A 24,211-nucleotide genomic window follows, 5' to 3' on the forward strand; every position below is an offset into this window, starting at 1 on the left:
GGCCACGCGGCTTTGGGGGCAGCCCAGGACACGGTTGGCTTCTGGGCTGCGAGCGCACATTAATACTAGTTAACACAGACCTTGATAATAACAAGACCTGAAAAGAATTAATGTTGTGTGGGTTGGAGAAATAAAAACCTTTAAAGTAATTGCTGCATTTTTTAAATTATGTCATGGCAGCTTAGCATTTTCACAGCTCATTATCAAAAGCTAACAGGACAACGCAGTTGATGGTGTCCACCAACAGATTTTGGAAAGAAAAAGAGTTCTTGAAAAGATGCGGTAAATAAATTGTAGTTTCTTCTGTAATTTCCACTTTGTCTCTATTAAAACCTGAATAATTATAACACTTTGCACAGTATATTAGTCAGCATATATTGGTCATAATCTATGTTTCCCAGTGTAGATTAGTAAAATTTTGCCTTGAGCTGTGCCTGCCCTGAATTCCAAAAAGCAATGACAGTTATTTTCTTCTTACTTAGAAAAGCACAACTGTAGCCTTAATAAGTTTTCCTACAAAACAAAACTGAATGCCTCCCTCACAGCTGGGCAATACACAGGGATAAATAAAAGAATCAAACAAGAATATACACAAGTTCTGCTAATAAGAGATCAGATAATATAAATCAAAATTGCTAGCTAAAAAGGAAAGGTGTAGAATTTTTTTAATTATTATTATTTTTGCTTGGTCACTATCTGACAAAGGACCGAAGTCACTTGTTGCAACGGGTACCAAACAAATGATCCCAGCTGATGTCTGATCCTCGAGAGAGGATGTCATTCAATGAGCTAGAGACTTCAGCACAGAGGAGTGCATAACCTGGCAGTATATTGAACAGAGGCACATTGGACCTCAGCAAAGAAGATGCCTTCTAGCTGTTTGGATCTGCTCAAATTTTACTTTTCTGTGCCATCCTAGGAAGGCGCTGAGGCCATTTTGCTTATCCTGCTCTCTGACTTCTGACCTGGTGCTGAAAGGTCCGAAAGAGAATTGGCTCTTGAAACATGAAATTGATGTTGACCTTTAGAATTGCAAAATGCTGCTTTCAGCTTTTGCCCTATTTTAGGGGCACGTACAAAGTTTAGGCTGTTTTGCAAACCCCAATCAGCCAATGCTCTTGGGACCATTCAACTTCACCACTATATGGGGCAGGGAGGAAGGGGAAAGAATAAAGTTATTTTGTCCTCGTAGCTAGCTGGAGAGTTTCGCAAAAAATAAATACAAGGATACTGTCATGAAAATGTATGTTTAAATACGTGCTTCAATGACCTTCAGTTAAAGCTTAAATACTTATTTGTTTACAAAACACTGTCTGTATTTGCTTTTGTTGCTTTAAGACCTTTAATAATTTAAGGGATCTGGAAGGATCTGGAGAACAAGTCTTAAGGGAGCAGCTGAGGGAACTGAGTTGCTCCTCTCAGTTCTCAGGGAGAAGAGGAGGCTGAGGGGAGGCCTCATCGCTCTCTACAACTACCTGAAAGGGGGTTGTGGTGAGGTGGGTGTTGGTCTCTTCTCCCAACTAACTAGTGATAGGACGAGAGGAAATGGCCTCAAGTTGTGCCAGGAGAGACTTAGACTAGGTATTAGGAAAAATTTCTTTACTGAGAGAGTGGTCAGGCATTGGAACAGGCTGCCCAGGGAGGTGGTGGAGTCACCATCACTGAAAGTATTCAAAAAACGTGTGGATGTGGCGCTTCAGGACATGGTTTAGTGGGCATGGTGGTATCGTGCTGATGGTTGGACTTGATGATCTTAAAGGTCTTTTCCAATCTTAATGATTCTGTGATGCCATGAACTTTTTAACTATAAAAATCATTTATATAATTGCCACATCTAAATAGACAAAGTAATAGAGATATTATTTAAACTGTAAGCTTAAAAAAGAAATAAAGTATCTTTTAAAACGTTCCTAGGAGTAGTAGAGGACTTGCCACTGCCAAGGAATAACATTAATTCTAGTAGCTTTTTTTAACTATACCAACACAGTAACTAATCAACCAAGAATTCAAGGAGGGGGAAACCCCAGATCCCAAATCATTACTGGAATGCCTGCTATGAGCTTCAAGACACTCAAATTCCTTTAGGTTTTTTCCCCTGAAGTTATTCCCTTATCAATGACTACTGCTAGAAAAATTGCAAATACAAGTATCTACAAGGTAAAGTTTCTACAAAAGAACAGTCCACAGTGAAAAGATTGAGAACATGTACTTCAAAATTTAGCTAGGCTCCAAGATAAGACACAACATAACTGCGTTTTTAGTGAGGTGCAAGGTTTTTGGAGTTTGGTGTTCTGGGGTAGGGGTTTTATCTTTGTTTCCTACTTGTTTGGTGTGTTTTGTTTTTTTTTAATTGCAACGTTCTGGTGCTTTGGTCTGTGTGTGTATTCTGAGCATGAAAAAAGAACTTTTGATTTAATCTCAAGAAAAAAAATAAATGAGGTAGCTTGATACAACGTTGACTAAAAAGACCTATCCAAGAAGAGAAAAAAAGAAAAAATCCCACCAAACAAAAACATTATTTTTTATGAATACGAAACACATTCCATCTTTTTCATTTCCAAAAACAACTGGAGCAGTTTTTGTTATGACTATCTGTGAAGAGATCTGAGGCATTTCTCCTATTCCTAAAATACTTGATCGAAAAAGTCACATATTCTAGACTAAAGCTTATCTGAACACTATGTTGATCCCCTGAGATGGTCTGCTAGCCTTAAATCAACTTACAGGCATAGAACAAACTCTCTGTCATTACATACAACTTCAAGAACATTTTCTATAAAAGAATATTCAATCTTATCAAAACACTGTTAGACTCTACATATAATCACTGGTACTAGATTTCTTGGACAAAAAAATGTTCCTTTTAAAAATCAATGGTATTTTTCACATCAGCCCTACTGTTCAGCATTCCCATACCATAACATGAAATCAGGAGTCCAGCAGGATTTTCACTGGAGAGTTTACAGAACAAGGACCATGCTTGAAGTTCTTTGGGTAGGGATGTTGTTCCCTTTTTTTAAACATATTTTTAGGATTATAGGTAACCTCAGTACACCTGTAGAAATATACTGGTCTGTTCTCTCAAGACTCTTGTGTTCATGACCAAGATGAGGTCCCTAACATGGGCTTCTCCTAGACAAACAGTATACAAGTGAAGAGCTAAGTTTTAAGTCCATGTGTACCAGGTGACTTTAGGAAGACAAACAGTACTTTACAGAAACCAGTCTATATCAATTGAGATTAACAATGCTAATGGAATTAAGACTGTATGAAACGGTATTGAGATGAACCTATGCTACTTCACCTTTCTTGTATTGCTTTGCAAATTGAGTTTAATGTGACAAGGCTGGAAATACTGCTCTGGAAAGCATGAACTGCTATCAACTGGGTCCAGGTGGCACACATGCAGCATAATCTCAGCTATGAGAAGGCATATCAGCATCGGAATCATAGCTCCCTTAGTATAGGTATAGGCGCTTAGAGTCATTTGAGACCTCTGGACTCTGAAATGGCTTTTTCCCCTTGGAAAACAGTGCACTGAAAGCATCTCTCTCCACATACATCCTGAACACTCCAAAATGAAGCAGACACACTGTCAGGCTGTACAACAATCTTGTAACCAGAGTCACATTTACAGTGTTCCGTTACCAACATGTCCAGAAAACATTGGCTCCCTCGGACAACGTCTTGGTTACCTCCTTTCACAGGTTGAGTTTCCAGTGCTTGACACGTTCCCAGCATGGCAGTTACATGTAGTGGGTTCCAGTAGCCAGGGGCTGCAGGAGTGATCTGTGTGGGATGGGGCCATGACCTCCCCTATGCCAGTCATGGCTGCTCCAACCAGCTCTGAATCTGCTCTACCGAAGTCATCACGTGCCAAAACTTCAGTCAGTTGGAGGAACCCATGATCCCTCTACTAAAAACCTATTTTTAAAAGCATGATAGCTGCTAGAGGCAGGAGGAATGGAGAAGATGTGGGGAGAAGCAGAAGAGACACATGGAAAGACATGTTGCTGGCGACATGGCTGGAGATGCGCTCTTGGGAGGCAGCACATCATGCATGGGGAGGGATGTCTCCGAGGGGACTGCAGCCTGCGGGTGACCCACACTGGGGAAGCAGAAAACGAGTAAGATACAAGGAGCAGCAGATGAAAACAAGTAAGAAACCCAGACAGGCAGAAAGAAGCCACTGCATGCAGGACCCCAACCACATGCGCTGTCTGTCACCTCACCAAAGGAACTGGGGTGAGCCAAGGGTAACCCACTGAAAAAAAACCCCGGGATGTTTGTCTTGGGAGCACAGGGGGGAGATGTGTTTCCCCTGGGTGTTCGCTAAAATTTTGTTTTGGGGTGTGTGTGTCCCCAATATCCAAATCCGCAATTGGAGTGTTTATCTAATTTATTGCCAAATAACCAATGTAAAAAATTCCCTAAGTTGAGATTATTTTGCCAGCAACACCATATGGCTTAAATAAGCCATGACCACCACCACTTTCTTACAGCCTCGCAACGACAGCAATGGGTAAGGCCAAGTTTTCTGCATTTTAGCCAATAATGAGATTTTAACTCTTTCTTGTTCGTGCATGCCTCCCATATACAATTCATAAGCTACTCTTCAGAATGCATACCTGTTAGAATTTAGTAAGTCCCACTGACAATACTCTTTGTAGGTGCATTTTGTTTTGTACAACCTGGTCTTAAATATCTCGAGACAGACCCCTTCGGCTACCCACAGGGTTATTTCACAGCTCAGTGTGTTTGCTGGAAACCTTCTCATATCCAACTTCCCAGTAAAACTTCCCCTTATTCATTTCAAACAAGTCTCACTATTATAATGCTTTGGTACTTCTCACTGAACTTACTTTCTTGTTCCCTAAATTCATTAAGTATTAACTCAACTTTTTGGGGTTTTGTCCTAAATAGCTATTTTAATAACCTTGTCCATACCAATTTCCTTTTAATATCCAAAGTCAACTAGAACTTCCAGAGTGATTTGCAGAATCGCAAAATAAAAAACAGTACAACAGTAAACAAACTAAATTGTGTTCTTAAGGCAGCAGCTATTAAAAATTTAAGACATTGCTAGGTAAAGATGGTCCTAACTATTGTAAACAATGCATACTACAACAACAATCAGAATTGACCAAAGCTGTCGAACAGATATTTCAATTGTGGGTTTTAAATGAAAGTTAGCCTTAAAGTGAGATATTTCACCTGAAGGGAAATGTCATATCTGTTTCCAATCTCTAGCAATTTCAACACTGCTACATAAAAAGGCACCTTCCCTCTGCTACTCAGTGTGTTCTCAGAAGAAAATCTAAACAGTTTTACCCACTTCTATTGGTATGCCGGAAGACAATAGAAATGTAAGTATCTTTAGACTCCCCAAGCCAGTTTGACACACAAATAAGGACACTGGGACACCAGAAGAATCTTAGATCTAGACCAAAACTACTCTTTAAAAGTCTCTAGTCTTTACTTTCTCCCATCTTCTTCTCCGTGGCAAGTTACACAGGCAGCTTGAGCATTTCATCCCACCAACCTTATCTTTTCTGTTCCATCAGCCATCAGCTGAACTCTGAATGCGCCTTTGCAGAGCCAAGGAAAGCTGCAGACAGGACTTAGCCAAGGCAAGAGAGAAGTTTATAAGGTACCAAGAGTCATCAAGCCCTACTGTACTTGAGCAAACAAAGCCCTGATTTCCCATCAGGTTCCCCACATCCAGAAGCTTTCTGATACAAAAGACTTTTTTCAGCTACTTAGTATTTTAAGATGTCAGTGTAAACAAGGTTAAAAATCATTGTAATCAACTCAACTAGACTACAGTAAGTTTGATACTGTCCCCAGACTTTTGGTTTTCAATGTGCATCGGCCTGTTTCATTAATTCAGACTGTAAACAGCTGACAGATGGCTCACAGGGAAGTATGAGTCTTATGGATGATAACCATTAAGGCAACTGTTTGAGGCTTTTGGTACATACTGCTTGGTTGCAAATTCTTGTAGGAATAGGAGTTTCTTTCATAAATGGTAGATTGCACAGGCTCACTATTGCAGTATACATGAACCCAGGCCATAGTTATAATCTACACTGCAATATAAATTGTCTTTTCAGGGAAAGACGATTGATACGCTTATCCTAATTACATTTCTCCTATTAGAAGAGATTTTATTTCTCAGGAAAATAAAAACATCATTTGCAATGAACTTGCTTTAAAGAATCATAAAGCAGCCTTGATGACACTCTCAGGTGAAATCTGCCTTGTAACGAGACATCATTATCTTAGGTAAAAAAAAATTGCATGATTAGTAAAGAGACAAATATCTACATACACTCTTAATTTGTGCAGTGCTCATGTCGTACAAATCTTTCAGATTCCATCCCTTGAAGTTGACTACATGGAGAATGAATTCCACATAGACTTTGCACTGGTAACGAATGACAATACTAGAAGAGAAGTACAGTCTAATAATTAAGGTCCATCTACCCTACCACATCACAAGAATGACTGTAGTGTGATGTAAGGGTGCCCATGGTAGCTTTCAGCTACACCTACAGCAGCATGGAAACTGGCACATGGTCATTTGCCAAGAAGCACCTCCATAACTGCATCTCAAATACACTACAGCGTTGGAGTCATGAAACCCAAGACTCCTAAAAAATGACTGCAGCAGCAACTGTAGCAGACATGAATAACATTCTTCCATGCCTAACATAAAAAGGCAAATATCACAATATAACTAGCAGGAAAAGTTCAGGAGTTCGTAAGGATACCAAAATCAAGAGTAAACTTACAAATCTGAAGGCACATGACTCAATTCCCATTGAATTGGGTAAACTCAGTGGTAAACTTAGCAGTGGCTTCAATTACTCTTGCACAAGAAATAATTCTGACATTCTCCATTAAGAATGGCTATAACTGCAGCTACAATACCAGACACGTGCTGTTGCAGCTCTAGTTTACCAACACGATGACCTCTCTGTGTAACATACAACTGCTTGGAGCTCATACACCAAATTAACTCACCCTGGTGAAGCAAAGGCAGTCTACAGGTAAAGATGACTGTTTCAACCAACAGCTTATAAAAACAATGACATTACAAAATAGAAGACAGACAGGGGAAAAAATCCCCCGCAAAACAAAACATACATTCACCCCTCCCCTGCCAATACTAGAAGTAGTACGTAGTTATTACAACAAGTTTTCCACTCATCACTGATTTTTCTGCATTTTAGTTGCACTTCATGCATTCAAACATAAATGCCAAACATGAAGAATGGCAGAGTCTTGACTGGATAGTATCAAAAGTAGCAAGTCAGCTTGCGTTCAGTTTCTACAAGTTGGATACTTACATCTGCCAACCATAAAAGTCCTCATACAATTTGACATTCTCATCTTTTATTTGCCAAAAGACAGAGGTTATTTGTTACAAAGCAGGTACCTATAGGGTAATTTGATCTGGATTCTGGTATTTTCTGACTTGACTTTATGATTACGTCCCAAATCAGTAGAGACTTCAGTAAGGTTACTAAAGACTTGAAGTTAAATGAGATTGATCTTTGAAGGGCTGGAATACACAGTTGTTCATATACAACCACTAAGTAACCTTAAATGTGTTGGGTTTTTTTTTTTTTTTTTAAGATGAACATTGTAATAATATTTTTTAAAATCCTTCCAAGAACTTCAAGTTTGTTTATATATAACACTTATTTAAAATCAAAATTTATCTGCAATTTAATTGAGCTTGAAATATACTTTTTATAGACTATCAATTTTCATTCCCAAATATTCAAAAGTGTTTCACTCCCTACACAGGATCAAGTTACAGAACTAAAAAAAAAAACAGCTAGAAATGGAATTGAAAAGCACAGTGAAAGATTACCCAAAACTTAAATGGCAGTTTCCAGAAGATCTATGAAAAGCCATAATAATACTTTCACCAAGTAGGCGATGCAATAAAAAGCATAAACAGCAACAGTAGCAAAGTCTTAATCTTATCTTCTTTTCAAGCTTGCTACTTACTGTAGAAACCCAAATCTGTCTGTGACTTTGTAAAGACGATAGTCGGCATCTTCCCATGGTTCAATCTGTGCACCCTCACGTCCCTAAATGAAAGAATAAAAAAAGAGCCAAATTAAGTTTTATGACACAATAAGCTAAGACACAGAAGACAGGATTCAACCACTCAAAGCATAATCTTTGGGACATACTGGTAGGAGGGCAGCGGCAGGAGAGAACACTAGTCCTAAACTGACCCACCACGACAAAGGAGAGCAGCACACCTCTTCCAGCCCTTACAAAGGGTATTTTCAACACAGGAAATCTCTTTTGGTCACTGCTATATACAGAATAAATTTCAACCACTGATTTCAACCTCAGACTCATTATAATCTCACATCTGTTGTTAATCTCTACAATAGTCCATCAAGGTCCCCACACAATGTCTTCTACTCATTTTATTTCACAGTCCATCTTTCCTGAGCCATCACCTGGCAACAGCACATACTGTGAACAGTCTGGAGCTAACATCCATGCTGACTTCCAGCAGCTGTCAAACAGAATGCAGCACCAGGTTTTCCCTCAGTGAAGCACTCATTCATGTTCCTCTCTTCTACTCAAATTACCAAGTTTCATAAGACTTGGAGAAATTTAAGTATAGTTCAGCTATATATCCTTCTGGTACTGGCTACGCACAGGTTACTGGGTGTGGAGAGGCCACCACTGAGAACACAAGCCACATGCATGTTTTTTCCTTATGAAAAAACACACAGGCACACTTAGTGAGTTTGCCCAGTGTGCACTTAAGTCTAGCATGCAAAATGTTTCATGAACTCGACAAAGAAGTCTATTGCTCAGTACTCCAATGACACTTATAAAGTCCGTAAGTGTTATAAGAATATGTGAATACAGTGTAGGCATTCTAGGCATACTCTGTGCCAGGCTTTTATTTGACAAGTGGTCAAAAAAAAAAAAGTGACCAGTGTATTTCTTCAATTCCTCACAGCAGTCTGCCAAACAATGCAGTTCATGCATCTTTTAAGTTCTCTGTAATAATTTTAAAATAATAAAATAATAACCAAAACCTAAATAAAAAATAAAATAGAGTACCTGTGATTTCATAGATATACTGAGCATCCTGGAACACCCTAGTTTCACTATTCTAATACATTATACTACCTTAAAATATTCCCAAAACAACTTGCCAGGCACCTGAAAAATTAGTGGATTGAGTCATTATCCAGAATAGTCCCCATGGAGGGAGAATTTAATTTACCCAGAGGCCAGTGTGTCATGAAACCAGCAGATTAGTACTACAGAGAGTATGTTAAACAAAAGCTATCAGCAACTGATTCATTTTTTTTAAACAGACATATTACTAAGATGAAGTATAAAGTGTCCTTAAAATTATTACCAAGTTCACTTACTCTGTCATACTTGGCAACTATCTCTGCTCGTTCCTGGGCAAGTTTGATAGCAGCATCCTGCTCGGTATCTGCACCTGTAGAGAATTGAAGTAATGCTGTTCAGATTCTCTCCCTTGTGAACAAAGAACTTCAGCTAAGTACTTGGAAAATAAACTTCAACTCCAGAGAGACTACTTGGATGGAGATATGCCAAAACAATTGTATCAAAGCAAAATATGACCTTAGTGCATGTCTTGAATACTGTTCAGAGTAAAATACAATTATTGGATGGTATCCTAACTGTTGAGTGAAGAATTTTCCGTTTTCCACCATTTTTCATGGAAAATTCCCCATTTTCCACCAAAGCAGATATTAAATAAACTTAAAATAATACCCCACAACCCACTAACTGAAGAAAGTACTAAGAGCTACTAGTTGCTAATTCCACAAACATTCACATAGTCAAGAAAAACCTGAAACATACACTACTCATTTAAAACAAAAGTTTGAACTATTTACAGGATTTGTAGAGAGGGATTAGAATACTGATGAATGCTGAAGAAATACTGCATGGCTTCATCTGAGAAACTGCCCAAGATATTTCCAGAAAACAAGGAAGGACATCATTATAGTATCAGATGTGCAAGTTGGGCAACCCACAGTTGGAATAAGCATAAGGATATGACAACAGGAAGATTGACAAGCAAGAAAAAGCAGATGTGTGGGTAAGCACTGGACATCAACACGCTGCAGATACAGCGGTATACTACAGTGGTGGAGTTGAAGTTTAGATAAATCTGGTTTGATCGAGAAAAGGTGAAGCAAACTGGATGCATAACTAAATTCAGTTCCTTGGCCTTGTTCCCTTGGCAGAAACCACCTCTAGAACATGGACAAGAATGTTAAGAGGGAACTGTGAAAGGAAAAGACAGACAGACACTGGTTTCAATATTCAACAACATAATGTACTTCAATATCCCAAATGCGATTCTGATTTCAAATGAATGAGGCAAATCAGTTTTAATCAATCATAAGTTTTAAAGACTCAAGAGTTGATTTGTTTTGATTATTAAAAAGCAAGGTGCAAGGTCCTGCACCTGAGTTGGGGTAATCCCAAGCACAGATACAGGCTAGGCAGAGAGTGGGTTGAGAGCTGAAGAGAACTTGCAGGTGTTGGTTGACAAGAAGCTCAACATGACCCAAAAGGCCAACCGTGTCCTGGGCTGCACCCAAAGCCGCGTGGCCAGCAGGGCGAAGGAGGGGATTCTGCCCCTCCGCCCCACTCTGGGGAGACCCCCCCTGCAGTGCTGCGTCCAGCTCTGGAGCCCTCGGCACAGGAGAGACACGGACCTGTTGGAGCGGGGCCAGAGGAGGCCCCAGCAACGCTCCGAGGGCTGGAACAGCTCTGCTGGGAGGACAGGCTGGGAGAGCTGGGGGGGTTCAGCCCGGAGCCGAGAAGGGTCCGGAGAGACCTTAGTGCAGCCTTCTAGTACCTCAGGTACTACAGGGGGGCCTATAAGGAAGCTTATAGGGGGACTTTTTACAAGGACATGTACTGATAGGACAACAGGTAATGGCTTTAAACTGAAAAAGGGTAGATTTAGATTAGATGTAAGGAAGAAGTTCTTCACAATGAGAGTGGTGAGGCACTGGGACAGGTTGCCCAGAGAAGTTGTGGATGCTCCACCCTTGCAAGTGTTCAAGGATAGGTTGAACAAGCAACCTGTTCTAGAGGAAGGTATCCCTGCTCATGGCAGAGGGGCTGGAACTAGACGATCTTTAGGTCCCTTCCAACCCAAACCATGCTATGATTCAATGAATTCTAGGTAAAGCAAAGCTCTAAAAAGGTTTGAAATAGTTTTCAAGCACACAGTTATAAAAATAACTCCAGGCATGTGGTGGTTCTTCACTATTTAATTCATGGCAACATAACGAACTTCAGGAATTGTACATACCAACCATCTAGGCCATGGAATAGAAAAACATCGGATAGTACAATTTTCTATTGTGTAACAGTAACACCACATTTATTTGTTCAGACACAGTACTTCTTTAATAAAATTTACCTACATATTTCTCATATATTTAGACAAAAAGTTGTGCCAAGGTGGCCTTCTAAGCCATCTGTTAGAGATTTAGCACGGTCTCGGCCTGTTTTGACTTAAAGTTTCTCTAGGGGAATGCAGAGAAAACCTCAGTATGCTCCATCACTGACACAAGCACCAGCATACAGGCAATGGCAATGCTTGTCCCAAACTTCCCCTCAGGGAAAGTCTGACCACTTCTTTAAAGCTTTTACTTATGATCTCCAGAAATTACACTTTGTTGTCATTCTGGCCCCCTTCTGCTTGTCACCATCATTTCCTAATCACATTATACCCATTTATTAACAACGACATCAAGCTTTGTCATTTTTTCCAGTGCTCACTAGAACCAGCACACATGTATTTACACAATTATTTGAGGGAAAAAAAAATAATTAAGAATTACATCTGCTGTATTTGGAAGCTATGCATCTCTGTGCCACAACACTGATAAATAATTTCCTCCCTGCAAGACAAGAAGCAAGTAGATTCATTTCATACTGCTCAGCCTTTGGTGTTGTCCAAGCAGCGTGCTGTTCCTCCTGCTCCTTCAAGTCCTGAATCCACCTTTATTCCTAAGCTTAAAGGGGGCTGCCAGACACAAAGCAGTTTGGTTTCAAGTTTGGTTTTCTCCGACGCAGTTTTATAGCGATCGCAGGAGTCTGTTAGCCCAGCTACCTATGTGAATGCTGACCAAGACACACCCTTACACACCAAGCAGCACCCTCTAGAACCCTTCCCCAGCACTGTCACCACACAAGGGCACAGAATGAACTCTATGCGACTCCGAGTGCATTCAAGCACTATATGTTCCCTGACACAATTATAACAATCCGTTTTTTATCCTTTACTAGTTGACATACTATGCCTACTAAACTGACAACATCCACTGAAGGACCAAATCTAAACTGACAAAGTAGTACACAGAGATTAATATTACTTTCAAAGTGAGAAGCTAAAGGAATTATAATCAAAATTAAACTGTGTTTTCTTTTGTAAGACAAAGATCTGTGCTTACAGTAAGTGTTTACAGAAGGCCAGTTATGTTTTTTTTAAATAGTAAACTTTATGCTCACTTAGCTGACATTTCTTCAAAGAATTCAAGTACTGAGCAATCCTAATCTTCAATTCTCCAATGGACAGATGGTGGGGGACAAGCTTAGTTGTTTAAAGTATGACTGCTGCTGGGCTTCAAGAAATGGGGGAAAATTCCTATCGCTATTTTTCCAGTAAACGAGGGATTAGATTTGATTTGAGAGAGAGTGTGTGGATGAGTAACAAGTAGTCAGTACTGTAATACATAGTAGTCAATACATTCAAGTAGTAAGTAGTCAATACATTTTTTATTAACAGAATTTAAAAAAAAGGATTACTACTTATATTTGAAAAAAATACGCTCAAAAGGACATGCACAGTTCTTCAACAACAACAGATGGAGTAAGTGGCAGAAGTTGAAACGAAGTTTAAACCTTTGCTTAAAAGAATGCAAAACTGTATTTGCACCAGAAACAGAGTCCTGATTTAAGCTGAAAACGTGGCCATGGCTTACCTTCCTTTCCTCTGCATAAGTAACATATGAATCAAAGTTTGGCATGTTCAATTACATTTAGTGTGGAAATTATCATATTCATTACCTTTGAAGTAATCCTCTTCCCTTTCTGCCAGAATCATCTTAACCTTCTAGCTACTCTGAGGTAGTTTAATTTTACGTTAATCCATCCATACTGAAAACTCAGAAAACAGCTTGAGATGGGGACATGAGGTTATATTTTGGGAGATAAGCATAAAACATGATTTTTCTTATAAGAGGAATTATTTAAATATTTCCAAGTGAGAAATTACACAATGATTCCCAAAAAAGTAAAAGCTAAATATGGGAACAAGAAAAATTCTTCATGAAATATCTTCCTAGGTACAAAATACATTGTTACATCACTACAAAATTAAAGACAAATAACTCGTATTCTAAAGTCTTATCAATTTTATTCAGTAAGTCTTATGTCACTGAAAGCAGTTAAAGATGTGAAACAAGTATGATTAAATTTTCGAATTAAAAGTTAGCATTACAGATGATCAACACCACATTATACAGGAAACCATGCTAACTCAGATGAGGCTGACATTAATATATACTCAATTATCTAGTACAAAGAACTGATTTTGACTAAAAACTGAAGAAATACATTATCAATGACCTAAAAAAAACTAATACAAAAGTATAGCCTATGGTGATAAAAATCTGCCAGTGATGGCATGCCAAACAGTGCATTTGAGTCCCTCCAAAAAATTGGTCAGGTTTACAAAGGTGCAACAAACGTGTTTAAAACCCTGCCAAGCAAAGTCACACATCTAGCTTTTGAAAAAGGTAAATCATAAAAAGAAAGGCCAGGAACAAGATTTTCTGAACAGTTAGCCTGATATACTCTCTAGTGGGGAGTGTTATGTGTATTCCCCTTATCACGCTAACCTGTTTTCTATATTTACAAATATTACAAATTTCTAAGTGTTGAAAAGCAGCATGTAAAGGAACTGAAGCATCATTACAGTCAAAAAGTTGAACAGAAAATCCCAATAGGCAACGAGATGAAAAAGAACTGACATAATAGCCAGATTACTGCTTTTCCGCTACACTTGGAAATCAGATTATCTACCTGTCAGTGCTGCTGAGATGACTAGTGAACTGCTGGATTTAAACTTTCAAAAGGATACTTAAGGATGGGACTAGAATTCATCTCTATTTTGCAACTCCCTGATTTTAAACTGCTAAAAGTCAGGCCTGCTAAATTAGACACGGGTGGACTGCCATCAGCCCTACAAAGCAAGAGGAAAGCATTGCCTAGCATCAGTGAAAACTTTCTTCCTTTGTCACTCTAATAAGGGTCTTTTCTTACCTCACCAATTCTTCAGGAACAGAAAGAGGTGCTGGTACATAAGAAATGTAGAGCAGCATAGGCAAAAAAATTAAACTAGTCCTACACAAGGACACAATCCTAATTAGTCTCCAGTACTTATTTTCTAAGAGAGGAAATAAGTGACCTAGAGATGCCAGCATTACTTAGCAGCAACAAATTTACAGATGAATTCTGTGTGTTATCCTATCCAATATTACGTGGTCTCTGTGTGTATCATGATCACATTTTTAAAGCTGGAGTTTTCTTAAAATTTCAAAAACCCTGTCCAGGTCAGTCCATCAATATAAAAGTTGAAAAACATTATGCTAAACTAAAATAAATTCCTAAAATCTGACAACAAACAGGCTTCTTGCACAAACTTAAAAACTAACTGGAAACTCCTGTTTCCTACTAAACAGCTGCAATCTAAGTATCTCAAAGCTTGAAAGGAATTTTGGGGAGAACAGTTTACGTTTCCAGAATTCCAGATTCTTCCAATCCTAAGGAAGAAAGGCAAGTACAGTAAATTTAAGCAAGGAGGAACTAATGATATTAACAGACATAACGCAAAGAAAAAAATACATAATGTTCTGCTCTATAATGAATGCAAGACTGGAATGGACCAACTGCCATAGTGACATATTAAATGGCAAAACAAGATATCCAAGTCAAAATAAACATTATCAAAGAGAAAATAAGGATGTGCCCTACAAATAGATATAAACACTAAATTCTGACTATTAGTAAAATTTTCCAAAGGATAGAAATTTTTGCAAGAAACTAGATACTGTTACAAAGCTCCCGTTTGACAAATCCAATCCAACTAAATAAGAAATAATCTTGCCTTACTCTTGCCTTCGTGCCATCTTCTCCCTTCCTGTTTCACAGGGAGAAACAGCAGCTGTAGATGTAGGCATATACGGTTACCAGAGAACCTTTGATCCAAGGTCCCCCTATCACCGACCTAAAATACAGAGTTTTTTAAGGGGGACAAGGAGGGGGGGAAGTGAAAAAAAAGGAATAAAATTGGCAATGAAGTATTTTTCTATTAAATTGTCAAGCCAAACAGTGAGGATCGTTCTTGCAGCCTCAGCAGTAACTCCGTTCAAGATAAATGAGTGGGAAGAGGCAGCACTATCCGCTGTGTTTCCAGTAGCCAAGGAGCAGCTGGACAGCCTGCGACAGCCTGGCAGCAGCTTGGCTGCTCCTGGTGAGGGGTGACTGTAACACGAACAGCCCACAGTTGCACCTGGTTTGCATCGCGCAGTCTGATGGAACCGAGCTGCTGCCAAGCGAGGAATTGCCAGAAGACAGTAAAATGCTGGTCTTTCCCACAAGAAGAAAAGCTGCTCTTCGAGGTCTACCAAGTACCTGAAGTTTGAACCCTGTTTGCCTAATCCTGCACGGCTTCTAAACCTATTCAGCTACAGAACTGCAAAACAGTAATGCACAGCATTTTAAAATAAGTGATTTTCATCTGCAATCCACTGAGGATACATCTCTATCCCATGCAAAAGCAGTCATACAACTTATAGGAACAATCTTTGGGGTGACTCAAACTCCCTAGTGAGACTTCTCCCTGAAACAGGCTTAAAAATGCCTGGTTAGATACAGTTCCTCACCTGGAAAAAGTAACAACAGCTAAGCACTAGCTTCCTCTTCAGGGCAGCACAAAATGAGTACCACCATGAGCCTCAGCATGTTTTTTGCATGTGTCAAAGGAGCATGTAGGTACAAGGTACATCGTAGTGCTTATGCATTATCAGCAGCACAATAAACTGTTTCTTAGAGATGTGTCATAAATTTAAGTAATGCCTCTTTCCAATATGGTCAGTATGCTAACAGCATGCTGTGTAATCTTATACCAAACTCTGAAAAGGAGATTTCTCCCTTTTGACCCATCATCACTGCCTCTCCAACTGCGGAGCAGTCAAAAACCCCAAACGACTTGGAACATGCTAATTTGTTTTCCATTACTTCACTGAAATTCCTGCTTGTTTGCACATTACACATTCCACTGCACAAAGAGCTGCACTGGCACAAATTCCTGTCTGCAGGCACTACCACCAGCTGCTACGCATCTACACATTCAAAGCACATATCAGAGCAATAAGCAAAACTTTTTGTAAGTCTCTGGTCATATCAGAAAGTCCCTTTAATACCCAGGCTGTTTATTTTCCTTCCAGTCCATTCCCACAAACAATGAAATAAAAGCCATGACGTACACTTCATAGTATTTTGTTGTGGGTAGATGATGTTTAGAAGGAAAAATCTTGGTAAATAGCTGCGCATAGATATTAAGCCTGCTCTGAACAGAAAAGATTACGCATCATTTATTATATTTTATTTTTCTCTTCATGCAGAGAGACCTTCTAGCATAAAAGTGAAATAATTACAGTTAGAAAAGCAACCCCTTTTACATAGCAATACTTCCTCAGGAAAAAACAGTATTTCCAGAAGTTAAGTGAGCCACATTTCTTCCACCATTAAATATAATTATCTACCTTAACAGTATTAATTATTTAAAACTCAGAGTTACCACTAATTCAAAACGAGAAGTAAAACAGCACGTGATATAAACAATTGAAGTCCAGTACATAAAATAAAATGACATTTTACCAGTCTTTAGATTGCGATTTTCTGCCCAGTCCTTGTAAGGCTCTGTTTTAGTCTTCATGAAGTAAATCTGTTTATTTCTAGACCATATTCTAAATCAGTTTATCAAAAATGAACAGGGGAAAGTTCTCCTCCACTTGCACCATTTGTTCCACATAACCGAGCCACTTGACACGTGCTCCTTCTTTTTCAAGATATGGCCCCTCTGCAGTTACACGAGCTGCAGATACTCAAACAAAGATATCATTTGTTAATAAGAAGTGTCACGCAGGCACCATGCTAGTGTTCTCCGCTGCGGCCCACAGCCCTGCATTCCAGCTAATAATAAACAAGAGGATTTGAACAAACAGCCTCAGAGGACGCGGCTTCTGTAACACATCACTGTTATGCTCTTGGGTAAGAATTTCTACTGGTATTTACCAAGCACTGCACGAAAAGCATCTTATTTAAAGGACTTACTAGAAATGGGGCTTGAAGTACCTTATGTCTAGCTTATTACTTAAGAAACCATGAAATTAAATAGCTCTAAAAATACAGTTTAGGTTTTTGTAACTGTTTGGCATTCCCCATTTACAGGATGAAGATTTTACATATTTTCTATTCAAAACTCCTTTACTGTTCAGGATACCTTGGGGACCTGGAATACCTAGGATATCAGGAGTTGACAAGAACATTTTCATTGATGAAAATCTAAAAATTCAAGATTTTGTATCGGTAGAATCCATCTGCCTTTTGAAAAATGGTATATAGTCAGCATCCTCAAAAACCTAAAAAACAAATCTCCATGTCAAATATTCAAGGACACACACATCAAGCCATTCTCCTGCACAGATTTTAGTCCTTACACATGCTCTCAAGCAAAGTGTCAGCGGCTATGCAATGCTTACAGCCAGGAGCCTGGCAATTCCACTTCTTAACCTAAGCAAGTCAAAGCACATACGCTGCCAGATCTGGCTTGGAAGACTTCTGTGGGATTCCAGCTCTTTGGGAAGCCAACAGAAAGATGAGTGGGACTGTTCAGCCTGGAGAAGAGAAGGCTCAGGGGGATCTTACCAATGGACATAAGCACCTGAAGGGAGGGTGGAAAGAAGACAGAGCCACGCTCTTTTCAGTGGTGCCCAGTGATAGGACCAGAGGCCATGGGCACAAACTGAAACACAGCAGGTTCTCTCTGAACATCAGGAGACACTTTTTCATTGTGAGGGTGACCGAGCACTGGCACAGGTTGCCCAGGGAGGTTGTGGAGTCTCTATCCTTGGGGATAGTCAAATGCTGTCTGGACATGGTTCTGGGCAACCAGCTCTGTGTGGCCCTGCTTGAGCAGGGGCTTGGAACAGATGACCTCCAGAGGTCCCTGCCACCCTCCACCATTCTGTGGTTTCCTTTCACTCTAAAAAGTGTTAAAATGCCAGGAAAAGGAGATCTGATAAAGTGCGTTGGACTATTCTTTCTTCGCCAGGGAGTGAAAAAAAAAAGTTCCTTCAATTGTCTTAATCTTCCTCCTCACATCGCCTGGCAGAGCACTGAGCCTGGAAGTGAGCAGCAGCTCCTTTGTCTTTACCACTGATTACTACTCATGGATCCTACCCAAACCCAGGTGTCAATAGTTTAGTCTATGGATTCAGTATGAGTTTAGACTGAGAGAGTGTGATATCTACCACTAGGCACTTTTCCCTCAAAAGCGGCATTTTCTTACTGCTGACATTTGTACGTGCACAGCAGCAATCTTCTTGCTGTACAAAAATAGTCTTCCATTTTTCTCATGACAAAACTACTGAATTGTTTTTTTAGAATACCAACTACTTTCTGTTTCCTTACCTCAGAGCATATTTGTGGGGAAGATGAAAAGACCTCGCACACAATGAACACGAGCACTCATTCCAGGTTAACCCTCTCAGATACATTCACCACCTGAAAACAACTTGGTTTTCAACAGCACTGGTTCTCTTCTACCACACACTACACTCAGGCAGCAATAAGTTAAGAGCTATATTCCACTGACATTTTTCTTGTATCTTTAATTGGTTTTCAAGTTTAAAACACCCACAAAACTAGACATGCTAAAGTAAAGACACAGAGAAAAGGGAAGACTTTGGCTTAATTGACATTTTTCTCTATTCAAAAGCAAAAAAAAAAAAGCTAAAAAGGAGGAGTAAAACTATTTGTAAAAATCAATGTATTCCACTACGCTCTGCACAAAACAACCCCAACATTCCAACAGCAAAACACATGCACCCTTCCCCCCCTTAATAATGAGCATTTCTTCAGAGTAGAACCTATTGTAGTTTTACTGCATGAGGTGTAATGGGTGGAAGATATGAAAGTAAGGATTTAACTTGCCTGAAGAAACATGATTGAACTCTCATCTTAATGAAAAATCAAGTTAGACTACAGCAGAATACTTGCAGAGCTGCAGCATCCCCTGTCAGATGCTCCACAGTCACCAATGGAAAATGGTCACTTTGGAAATTAGTAGAATTAACTGCTACTAAAAGCTATCTCAAAGTAATTTTAAAACGATCTCCAAAGGGCCCAAAGCAAAAGCAGGGAAACAAAGGCAGCCCTGCTAAGCAATATTCCACAGAGGAATCCTGTGTCAAAACATGAAACTAGAATTTAGGAGTCTAATATACATTGCAAAGGATTTAAATCAGCTATTCTTACTACCTTGCTTTTAAGCAGCAATTGACTAAAGGACTTACAGTAACTCTACTAATATTAATCAGTTATTGCAATATGTCTATGACTATTTTTAATAACATAGCCTTGCTAAGATGTATTAGTTAATAGAGCACTGAGAGAACAAAACTCAGACTAAACCAGCAATAAAACAGAAAAATAACATAATCTAATGAAACACAAATCGGCCATTTACTTAAGTCTTAATTTGCAATTATTTTTTATATGTGTTTCATATAAATAAGTACACTTAAAATTAAATCATCTCCATCAGCTATGCCTACAACTAACCCAGCTGGAAGCTGCAGTTTGAATGCTCATGTCATCACCTCACTATTATGCCTTACGAATGTTACCACAACGGTTACAAAGAGGAGCAACAAAAACTGGCAGGGCTCTACTGTAATTCCATTTTCCAAAGTGGTGTGTATGCAGTCATGAGCCAGAAGATAATTAATTTGCTGAAGGTTAACATAATCAGTTGCAAGGCCAGAAGAAACCATAATTGCTAATTTGTGACAAACTACATTGAAAAGAGTAAGCCCAATTTTGAACAATGCTCCCTTCTTGAAAAAAAAAGAATTAAAAAAACCAAAACACAACCCACCCTCCTATCCAGGACTCTGTCAACACAATCCAAAACATTTATGGCAACTCTTAATAGACTTAAATGTAAAGACTTGTGCTGGGTATAATTTGGGGCTTGCCAGTATGTAAAGACTGGTCTGACTTGTGCAACAACTAGCTAATGTCTTATGTCTAAGCTTAAGTCACCCTTTGTTCTCCTTCCCAAGAGCGCAGTTGGCATCTGGCCTTTTCACTAGTTTGTTACTATTCTTCTCTCTCCTCGTTATGAAAGGGCAGCATTATGACCATTATGAAGTGGTCATTCACCTATATATTTCATCTTTAAGGAGACATAAACACTGCTGACTCTCCTTAAGTCAGCCCTACAAACAGTTGTTCAAGTGGTGATCAGAGCAGATTTGCATTCTCGTTGTTCAATGAGATAGAGAAAGTCTTGTTTCTGTAACATGTTACTACCCAGAAGCAAAGAAATGACAAAGATACAGTCTTCATGGGAAAACACAGGAGGTTTTCTACTACATGGAAATTATTTTACAGTCTTCCACCAAAGATCAGATTTCCTGGAACTCCTACTGTGGCTAGAACTGATCCCGCCATAACATGCAATCTGTTTCATCTGCAGCCCATGTGTATTACTCCCACACTCCCCTTGAAATCCATGACCTTTCCCAGTACCAGTCCTAGCCTTTATAATTAATGTCTTAATAAAATATGCTACGAATCAGCTGCTGTATTAGACAGTAAGATCAGAATCTTGACCACAGAAGTAGTATCAGCAGACAAAAAGCAGGAATAATTCAGGAATTTCACTCTCAATCTAATGTAAGTCAAGTCATCCTTTCCACAATAACACTTTTTCAGGTATTGGTTATGACTTTTTAAGCAAATTCAGCTGAATGTCATTTTTTTGATGCCTTGTACTTCAAAAGTATATTATGTCTGCAGTTCCCAGAGGATTCTGAAAACTAAAATATCCCTTCTTGCACATTGACACTACTCATACTTCTTTTAACCATGACAGGCTACTAAACATAAAAGCAAAACGATCTTTCAGCAAGATTGAACCTAACAGTTCTTTGCAATAAATTTCCTCTTCATTTTCCCAATGACATACATCAGGGTGACATATAAAAATCATTTATCCCAGCAAAATAAATCAAAAGAACATTTTAAAAAATTATCTGAAGTTTTGACATAATTTCAGACATAATTCCAGATTTCCTGTATTGTACATCTTCATTAGTAGTAGACCATGTTTTCACAGCTCTAAGATTTACAGTATCAATTTAAACAGTAAAATGGTTCTAATATTTTAGATTCTGACACAAGTCAGAACATTTCATAAGAAGAGTTATGCTTCCCAAACTAACAGACTTATATTTAAGCAGTCAGATGCTACACTGCACCAATTATGTTAAGTCTCCCGATTAATCATTTTTGGCTCAGCATTAGTCCAAATTAATGGAGCAAACAATAATTGTATTTTAAAATTCCACATTAATGATGTAAAGTCTATTCCCAGCTTAAAGCATCACCAAAACAACGCTCATTCATACTCTGGAAGAAGTATTTGAAAGGGGCTCTTCAATTTTGAAGAAGCTGCTTCATTTCTTTTCTAGGGCTAGAGAAGTTACAACAGTTCTCTAGTTACAAAATTTTCATCTGCATTTGTGTCATTTTACTGGCTAAAATAAAACAGTTTGTTTCTCTACACAGTCTTTGAATACTTTGACATACATACAGTCCAACTCATCATTTAATTACACAGTCAATTTAACTGAGTAGAACAGGAAGAAAAGGAGGGTTTGTTTTTGTAGTAGATGTTATTCTGCCAATTAGTAACACTAAAAAGCTCCAAGCCAGCTCAGAAGAACACCAGCACTGACTCAAGGTGGCAGGAATAAAACTTTACCAGCAGCATCATGGGAAAGAAGAAACAACTCCCCTCAACCTGCCCCGCGACCACAAGCTATTACCTAATGGCTGACGCTACGTTCTTGCTCAGTTAAACAGGCTGCCGGACCTTGCGCGATCCGGAAAGGGAAGCGTTCGTAAACAACCAACAGATGAGCAGTTACTGATAGTACTAGCTTTTACTTCCAGCTACACATACAATTTCCAGGCTTGCTTTTTTCCTGCCTTCTCCCAGAAGAGACATCATGAGGTAGCCAGGGATTAGTCCTTCCCCAAAAGCGTGAGAAAACCAGCCTTCACCTTCTGTCCTCACTTCAGCTTGAGTCTCCTGCACGCTGAGTGCGTGCCCTGCCTATTTGGGCACAGCCTCTACCGGGGGAAACCTCAGGATTTATATTGATCTTTTAGGCTCAGTTTCACCCCAATACACAACAGGAAAATAAAAACTTAATTATTGTACGAGTTCTGGCAAGATGAAAAAGCATTGCTTGCTTTATTCCAGCAAGAGCATGTTACAGTAGTTACTATAGGCTCCTGGACAGGTTGTTGTGACCCATACCATACGCTGTGGATCTAAGGTGTCCCTCCACCTACCAGTGATACCCTGAAGGAACCATCAGGAATCATAGTACCAGTTACAGAGGAGCTGCAAGGCCCTTCCGCATTCAACTCACAATTATAATCTTAACATATTAGAAGTGTTTTCACACAAAATACTGAGTTACATGCTACAGCTCTATTCACCATAGCTGTAAAGCTTTCTTCAGTGACTCTGAGCTATTCATCTTTGAGCAGATAAACATTTTAACCACAATAATACCCTAAGTACAAATAGGATCCCTTAAGTAAATCCTATGAAAATTCTGAACAGCACCAAGAAGTTCCTATGACACTAAACCTACTCTTAGTGACTCTAAGATAAGTTTGACTAAGTCCACAAAAAGACATCAAGGAAAATTTAGATACCTGCCTGCTTATAATACCAGTCATGTCTATAGAGCACAGAGTTGCTTTGAAAAATTTGAGCAATCAGTTACTTAAAATATTTGTCATTCACTTCATTAAAAACTAAAATGTAATTTTGAAAAGACAAAAAAGACTGAGATCCCCTCTGAACATCGCATCTTAAGTGTCATGCAGCACTATATCCATGTTTTGTTCAAGTTTATAAAGTTTATAGGAAGGGCTGGAGGAATAAGAGATAGCCAAATGAAGGGCAAACAAGTTTGTTGAGCCGCAGCAGAAACTGGGGAAGAAAATGCTATCGGTTTCTTCATCTACAAGAAAAGGAAGTTAGTGATAGACAAGAAACTTCTGTTGTTTTCAGTTTCACCCATTGAGGACCGGTAAACAAAACAAAGTAAACAGCCATGACATTTCCCATGCGAAACAGGAATTAGGGCCTGAAGGCTGTCCTGTGTTCTTTTCATCCCAGCCTCTAGCTGAGGGAAAACACAGCAGAGCAGCTGCAATAAAGCCCAACTGCATACCTACCAAACTGAAACCAGGTCACATTCACACTGGTATTTAGCAATACCAGTACAGATTTGTTTGCATCAATTTAGTTTGCATCAGCTAAAACACTGATTAATATAAAACAAGTCCACAATTTACTTAAAACAACACAAAGAAAAAAAAAAAAGGGAGGGGGGGGAATTAATCCCTCAAACTTTGTGGCTGTTTAGCCACAAAACACTGTGCCAGTAAGATAAATCTTCTGTCTATATTATATCCATCACCTTTGTTTCAATTAATTTTTGCTAGATGTAACACCTAATTAGTTTTTAGATTTAATCTATCCATAAATCTTAGGACAGCCTGGCAAAAAAGTCTGGGGGTTCTTCCCAACCTCTGCCAGGGAGATGGGAGACATCAGTTAAGTACAGACGACGCTGAGATCCCATCATCACTGAGAGGCAGGCACAAAGCTGCAGTAGTATAGGACCACAAAACAAAAATGAAAAGGCATTTGTTTGAACATTTGATTTTAAAGGACAGCATAAGTTAATCAGAACAGACTACTCCACAGAGGTTA

At 39.0% G+C, this 24,211-nt stretch overlaps 1 protein-coding gene across 1 annotated transcript in view; it reads right to left on the minus strand.

The window, feature by feature from the left end:
• Positions 1-24,211, minus strand: part of LOC104619795 (USP6 N-terminal-like protein) — a gene marked incomplete at its 3' end in the record, with an annotated part of 60,514 nt that overhangs the window by 16,804 nt on the left and 19,499 nt on the right. The window contains exons 2-3 of the mRNA XM_010285804.1: positions 9,426-9,499; positions 8,023-8,105 (exon numbers count right to left, since the gene is read on the minus strand). Coding sequence (XP_010284106.1) covers positions 8,023-8,105; positions 9,426-9,499 — 157 coding nt within the window. The remainder of the gene's footprint in view (positions 1-8,022; positions 8,106-9,425; positions 9,500-24,211) is intronic.

This window comes from Phaethon lepturus, unplaced genomic scaffold (genome assembly GCF_000687285.1).
Source record: "Phaethon lepturus isolate BGI_N335 unplaced genomic scaffold, ASM68728v1 scaffold8274, whole genome shotgun sequence".
Lineage (NCBI taxonomy): Eukaryota > Metazoa > Chordata > Aves > Phaethontiformes > Phaethontidae > Phaethon > Phaethon lepturus.